The sequence below is a fragment of the Lepisma saccharinum genome, chromosome 27 (genome assembly GCF_977018435.1).
Source record: "Lepisma saccharinum chromosome 27, izLepSacc3.1, whole genome shotgun sequence".
Taxonomy (NCBI): domain Eukaryota; kingdom Metazoa; phylum Arthropoda; class Insecta; order Zygentoma; family Lepismatidae; genus Lepisma; species Lepisma saccharinum.
Window position 1 is genome coordinate 52,527,897 of NC_139255.1, and position 6,000 is coordinate 52,533,896.

Sequence of the window (6,000 nt, forward strand, 5' to 3'; positions counted from 1 at the left end):
CTATCTCACGTGTCGCTTGCAATTGTTGATATTGCATGATACACGAAACACTCCGCGGTGATGTGGTTAGCACACCTCGCTACGGCGCCAGGTGTCTCGGGTTAAAATCCTGGCATAGACATTGGTGTCATTCGTTATTTCATCATATCATCCTCATCTTCGCGATTAGCCAAAGGTGGCAGAAAAGCGAATTAAAATAAACCAAATCAATCAATCAATTATGGAGATATTTTAGAATGACTAGCTAATCTTGAATATCAGTCTGCCTATTATTTGTCTTGGTCAGTTTATAAATACTGTGAATGCTTCTTACAACATCGCAAGTATCATTAATGTTGTGGATTTTGCTCAGGCAAGATTCCCAAGTTGTTGTTTTCAAGTCGTCTCTCTTAACGAGGAACGCTAGTGGCAACCCTGCCACGCGCCCCTGGTAGTTATGTCAGAGCAAGTGTTTGCTGTGTTGGGTTGCATACGTACAGGATAGATTTTAAGCGCGTATAGCACAGAAAGTAAGCGCTTTCGAGGTAAACTTTATAGGGAAAAGTTACTTGTTTTTATGTCTACCAGCACCTATGGATTTCAATCTTATTAGTATACATATACTTTCACTGTTGCAATTTTTATAAATTTTCAAAGTGGAATTCATCCAGAAAACTGTTTTGAAACTGACCCCTAAATTTTTGAAAAGTGTTATTTTAGACTCAGGCAGAATTTTGAGGGCTTAAAATTTCAAAACTAGTTCACTTATTTCTTAAGACAAATGCAAATTTTTAAGGGTACTTGAGTATATACGGACTATCTCTAATTAGTACGCTATACGTACTTAACCTAACTCAACCTAACCTAACCTTCCCATGTAATTAGTACGCCATAAGAACCTAAACTAACTAATTAGATATGAAGGTTAGGGTAGATTAGGCACGTATAGCGTACTAATTGGAGATAGTCCGTATAATACTAAAGTATATTTTTAAGAAATTCTAACTATTGAGTGAATAGCAAATTGGTCTTGAAGTAATGAATGCACGATCCCAATCTTTTGTTATTTCCCAAGCCAAATGTTCAAAAATATTAAAATATTTCATTGTAAGGACCACCTGAGGCACAAATCTAATACAAATTTGAAGAATATCTAAGATTGTGGGTTACATTATTTACTACTTCTGTATCATTTGAATGACTCTCAGTTGTCTCTTGCATGATGCATGTGGCCCTTTTACAGTTCAACACGAAAGCCATGACATGCCCCCAGTGGCATATGCTGAGTACAAGTTCTAGCCTGCGTTAGAGCCGCGTGTAAATGATTGGACACACCCATTTCGCTCATTATCGGCGTCTTCAAGGAGGCCCCGCTGCCATGCCTACGGCAGCGAGGTTGCAAACTCCTGAGAAATCAGGTTGCCAACTCCATAAGCACCATAACCTTTTATTGAAATAAACAATTTCATTGACAATTTCGAATCACTTTTTTATTCTGCATTTCAGGCTTCTCAGATAGTCTATAATATACGCTCGTGTAACCACCTCCCCCCACAACGAAATGCACTAAGAAAACTTTCTTTTGGGAGTCCTCCTCGATGGCGGAGTGGTAACGTTGTCGCCTTGTAATAAAAGGGTCCTGGGTTCAACACCTGGGGTAGGCACATTACATAGTGGTTCTGATCCTACTTTAAACTGTAGGTCCAGCCCCGATTAGCCTATATGTGCATGAAAGTAGACTTGAAACAAAAAAACTCAAATTAAAACAACAATTCAAACAAATTCGTTCTGCTATGAGAATTGAAACCAGGTCAGTGTAGTTTAAATTATGCATGAAGAGATGGAAGTCTTATGTACACTTATGTAAATTTTACCGTTGTGTGGGCTTCCCTGATGGCGAAGTGGTAGCGTCTTCGGCTTGTAATCAAGGGGTGCTGGGTTTGATACCCGGTGGAGGCACATAGTGGTTCGGTTCCCACTTTAAACTGTAGGTACAGTCCCGATTAGCCTTACCGTGCATAAAGTGGACTTCAAACACCAACCAACCAACCAATTTATCATTTCGTTCCATAAACCGGGGTGTAAGGGTGCTCCTTCCACGTAGTGCACCCAATAGTCAACCTCACTTCCACGTAGTACACCCTGGACTGCAGACTAACGAGGCTCTGGCGACTGGCCCCATAGCCAGTATAATTTTGTTTGTGTTGTCCTGTGTTTTGTCCTTATTCGTGCCGAGTGCTCCTTTACAGCCTCAGCTTTTAACGACAGTCAGAAGACTTTAATATTTTATGATTTTAGTTCTGCAACGTTAGAGTTGTTATGCGTAACGATAAGGGGCTGGACCCCGTATAATGTGACGGGTGCAAAATAGCCGTAGTGCTGACGCACCCAAAATTTTAGATTCAAATTCAAATTCAAAATTCCAAAAAACCAAAAACCCACAGCCCTGCCCTTGTACTTACTTAATTACGTCACACGGTCCCTCGCTATTCCCAATCGCCACGTAAGCCATGTGCACCATCGCTATGACAATCGTCCCTCGCATGACGGTACTTCAAATCAAATGACAAATACAGCAGACGTTCAAGAAATCCTTCGTTTCAGCCAGATCGATGGCAAATGCGCGTACATGAATGTTTAAGTACATGCAATCATGTCCATTGTGCTTCTGTCCCTCGTTATTTCACTGGTATTGTGTACCCTTATCACTTGATAAGGGTACACAATACACTTGATAAGCCCACCCCCAATTTTTACCTATTATTATATACAGTATTTCGAGAAAACATATTTGAACAATTGTTAATGCAGGAACATACCTCTAGATACATATTCTGGGAAAGAATCGTTTCGTTGTGGCAATTTTTTTTTTAAAACCACGATCTTACATCTGACACGTCATATCTTTAGCTGGCAACAGTGCCATCGATCGCCGTCATTTGTTCTATTTTTGCAACGGTTGCTACGCGGGGAAACGGTAGTGGTGCGTTTTGTGTTACGGAGTTTGTGATATTGTGTGTTTGGTATCAAAGCTTTTTGTGACATTTACCGTTGTTTCGATGAAGATAAGCTACCTGCTTCAACTGCACCAGCAGAATCGGAAACATGTCCTCCCACTCCAAGTTCATCGAAAAGAAGTCGAGAGTTTCATCACTTCAGATTTAGGCAGTAAAAGCGAAGGGCCCAAACAACCGTTTCTTCCCAGATTTCCAGGTAGTGTTTTCGGTAACTAGAATAAGTGTTTAAATGAAGTATGGTACAAAAGTTTCCGGTGGATTGAGTACAGTGTTAATCACGATGCACCCTTTTGTTTTCCCTGTAGACATTTCGTAGGCCAGACAGGTAAGGCAGATCCTGCATTTGCCAGTATTGGTGTTCGTAACTGGAAAAAGGCTATAGACAAATTTAAAGATCACGAGAAATGTGCTTCTCATGTAATAGCAACTGAAAAATGGCTGACGTTCCAAAGTACAGAAAAATTGGGGACAGTAGTTAATCGTTTGACAAATGCCAGTGTGAAAGAAATAAAAAAAACGCCGTTCTTATCTTCATCGCGTTGTTGAAGTGTTATTGCTCACAGGTAGGCAATATGTGTTGGTCAGGGGTATGATGGTGGCGCTGTCATGAGTGGCCAAAATAGTGGTGTTCAACGGCTATTTATGGAAGAACATCCCTTTGCACTATACGTTCATTTCTATGCTCACAGGTTAAATTTGGTTCTACTTAACATTTGTACAGATATTCCTGAAGTTGGAATTATTTTTTTTGATATCCTCAAGTGCTTGTATATACCTACTTTTCTACGCCCGGAATAGCTCATACACGGTTTGTAGAAATACAGACAGAGTTAAATGTTTGTGCAGAACTAAAAAATCTAAGTAGCACTAGATGGGCTTGCCAAATAAGGTCTCTACTTGCGGTGAGAAAACTTATGATGCTCTTTTGAAATATCTGAGGAAACCATCAGATTCAGAAGATAAATGTACAGCCCTAGGCCTTGATGAATTTTTGAGAAAATTCTCAACCATGACGTCTCTGTTTATTTTCATTGAGCTTCTGTCCATAACAGAAATTCTCAATAACAAGTTGCAGTCACCAAGCCTTGATATTGCGGAGGCAATTGCAGGTGTTAATGCAGTGCTTGACAGTTTACGCGGTATGCGAAATGAAGAATATTTTACCAAGAGGAAGAGTCATTTGTGAAACAGAAGGTAACACGTGTTGAATATTATTCAAAAGTTCACAAACGTGTTCACACATTACTATCATCACTGAAAGACCACGTTGTAAATGAAACCCTTGGGCACAAAACTGATACCGATAAACCTGCATTCTGCGGACTTTTTTACACTATCGAATGATAAATGAGCTGGAAAGTCGTTTCAAAGATAAAGCAACTTCCAGTGTTCTGGTTGGAATTCAGCATTTGTCACCTTCTTTACTTAGGCCTACAACAAATGTTGACTTGTTTTTGAACCCTCAATTCTTGAGTGGTTTTTGTGACTATTTTCAATTACAAGTGCCGATCGCTGAAATCATGGTTGCAAACAATTACCTGAAGAACTTGACATACACCATCACATCCATAGTACATTTAATGATCGCCATTCCAAAAGACATGTTTCCGAACTTATGCAGAATGTTGCAAATTGCAGAGACAATTCCTGTGACATCAGCATCGTGTGAGAGGAGTTTTAGCTGTTTGAAGAGAATCAAGACATTTTTGCGTAATAGTATGGGCCAAGACAGACTTTCCTCACTTGCAATACTGGCCATAGAAAACGAAGAGTGTCATGAATTGCGTGTGGATTGTGTTATTGATAATTTTGCAAGAAATTCGAACCGCAGAGAACAGCTGATACATAAAGACATAGTTCATCAGCATTAGAAAAACAGGACAAGAATATCCATCTGTTTTTATAAAAATTAATGCAGTAAGTCTATGTTAGTTTTTATTCCTTATGCTTGTTATATATTATTATCTTATTAATCACTTTGCTATTTTCAAACATTAAAAATATTTACAATAGTAGTAAGTCATGTATCTGGTTGCAGCCCCCCAAAGCAGATGGCCTAGCGACGCCACAGTTGATAAGCATACAATCCCTCCCCTTGTCATCACAGTGCACGACGCTGACTTTCAATATAAGCAGTTATGGCCGGTGGAGGGGGCCAATTGTTTATTTGTACTCACTTCCGGCTACCAGTGTCTCTTTTCAGTGTTTCTTACTAACGCCGACCTTCGTGTAGCTTCATTGATTGATTGAATTGATGTGCGTCGGGACATCAGGCCATTTTGCACCCTTCAAGGAATACAGGGAAGATCCCCTTATCAAAAACCCTTACCTAAAATTAACCCTCAACTACAGTTGTGACCACACCAGAGTATTCCTTTTGCTTGTTACCCCGCCATTAATTTTGACCTTGAGGCTACCTATCTTTCAGTACCTTCCTCAACTTCAGTGTGCTGTGAAAGCGTGAAGGGAAAGGTTGCATTATCTGCTTCTGTGGTGTTCTATTTATATACTGTGGTCCCGCGGACGTCACGACTGTGTTTCAGGGTTAAAATCACCGATGATTTATTACGATCAATAGACAAGAGAATTGCAGATTTTTTATTTGTGGCATATATTGAATACAGGGACCCGCGGTTTTGAAGAATGAATGTTAAACAATAAGTAAGGACTAAATTCACGTTGATCAGCTGTGTGTAAATACTCAGTTAAGAGATATTTTGGATTGGTGTGTTTGTTTTGCTTAAACTCACAATATAAACAAAATATTTTTTGAGGGAAGTTAAAAAATAATGTTTCCCTCTCAAAACTACGTAATTGTGTTCAGTGAATAACAAAGCATAAGACGTGATTAAATTCACGTCATTTAGAATATGTCTTGATATATTTATATTACCTTTTTTCATAGAGGTCCTGTGGACTGTGTTAGTGCCCAAAATGTTCACGCCTGTGGTTAAGGGTTAAAAAGATAAAAAGGGGGTGTAATAGCCCCTCAAAGAAGGTTAAG

At 39.4% G+C, this 6,000-nt stretch overlaps 1 protein-coding gene across 1 annotated transcript in view; it reads right to left on the reverse strand.

The window, feature by feature from the left end:
* Positions 1-2,524, reverse strand: part of LOC145980252 (glycine receptor subunit alphaZ1-like) — a 57,611-nt gene extending 55,087 nt beyond the window's left edge. Inside the window, exon 1 of the mRNA XM_083113262.1 lies at positions 2,442-2,524. Coding sequence (XP_082969388.1) covers positions 2,442-2,524 — 83 coding nt within the window. The remainder of the gene's footprint in view (positions 1-2,441) is intronic.
* Between the last annotated feature and the right edge of the window lie 3,476 nt (positions 2,525-6,000).